Source organism: Solanum pennellii, chromosome 7 (assembly GCF_001406875.1).
Source record: "Solanum pennellii chromosome 7, SPENNV200".
Classification (NCBI taxonomy): Eukaryota; Viridiplantae; Streptophyta; class Magnoliopsida; order Solanales; family Solanaceae; genus Solanum; species Solanum pennellii.
Genome location: NC_028643.1, coordinates 73,314,362 through 73,315,518, shown reverse-complemented (window position 1 = coordinate 73,315,518; position 1,157 = coordinate 73,314,362). Strand labels below are relative to the sequence as shown.

Sequence of the window (1,157 nt, the reverse complement as noted above, 5' to 3'; positions counted from 1 at the left end):
GGGGGGGGGAGGGGCAGTTTAAATGTTGGCAAAACGTTGCAAGGTGAATACTCTGCGCACCAAAAGAAGATCAACAGGGTCAAGAGCATTCACCACCCAGGGATTGTTAGATTCATATATTTAAATAAGGAATATAGAGAACCTACGCAACAGTAGATGCAAATCAAACGTGACGAGGGAAGGATAAATTTATAAATGCAAACCTTGTATATGTCATCAGGGGTTTTTGCTTCCATAACCTCAATATCACGAGCAAGTGTAAGATAGCCTTCACTTAATTTAGTGTTGTTAATTATCTCCTGTAGTCCTTCTCTTTCTTCATCTTCTGCACACATCTCTTCATCAAGCTCAAATGTCTGACCCTGCGTATCCAGACATTAATCAGCAATCTGAGATTAACCATCGAAGATAAAACTGATCTATGTCACAAGCTATAAATCCGGCACTAGTAACTCTCTGGGGCAGGGATTGCGGGGTCAGGAGAGAATTATTTGGAAGTGAAGGGAAGAGAGGACACTGAGAAGAAAAGAGAATCCATAAAGGGAAATCCACACTGAGACATTGTGAGCCAGAAAATGACAAATAGAATAGAATAATGGAGAACTTACATGGCGAGCAAGAATGTAACAGAACTGCTTCTTCCGCAGAAGATCATCACACGATGTAAAAACTTGCTTTACATACTGCAAACAATGAAATAAACCAAACCAAAACAAAATCAAATTATACTCTAATTTCAAATATAAAATCTACAGATCAATTAAGACTCTTAAACTTTCAAGAGAACAGATCCACTATACTTGAGCAAACATCCCTACGCTCCAACAAACGATGTTTTTTTAAGAAAGAGTGGGGGGAGAATGGTAGTAATAAAAAATACAGACCTGTGTGTTATCCAGGTATAGTGCAGTCACAAGTGCACTCGGATACTCCTCAAATTTCATATAGATGGTATATGCAATATCAAGAACCAACATGTCGTCAGGTCCAGGAAGGTATCTGTTAGACAAAAAAAATCATGAGTTCTAATGCAGAAGTCGTGGAGAATCCAATGTAGACATTAGATAATATGTAAGAACAGAGGTAATCACCAGCAGAAAACAAACAAAAGAAATGATGGAATAACAAAAAGCAAGTGTGTGTGTGTGGGGGGGGGG

The 1,157-nt window shown here is 38.7% G+C and overlaps 1 protein-coding gene across 1 annotated transcript in view; it reads right to left on the bottom strand.

The window, feature by feature from the left end:
* The window catches only part of LOC107025887 (26S proteasome non-ATPase regulatory subunit 2 homolog A), a 12,306-nt gene that overhangs the window by 4,201 nt on the left and 6,948 nt on the right, over positions 1–1,157 (bottom strand). Inside the window, exons 11-13 of the mRNA XM_015226661.2 lie at positions 885–999; positions 609–683; positions 204–362 (exon numbers count right to left, since the gene is read on the bottom strand). Coding sequence (XP_015082147.1) covers positions 204–362; positions 609–683; positions 885–999 — 349 coding nt within the window. The remainder of the gene's footprint in view (positions 1–203; positions 363–608; positions 684–884; positions 1,000–1,157) is intronic.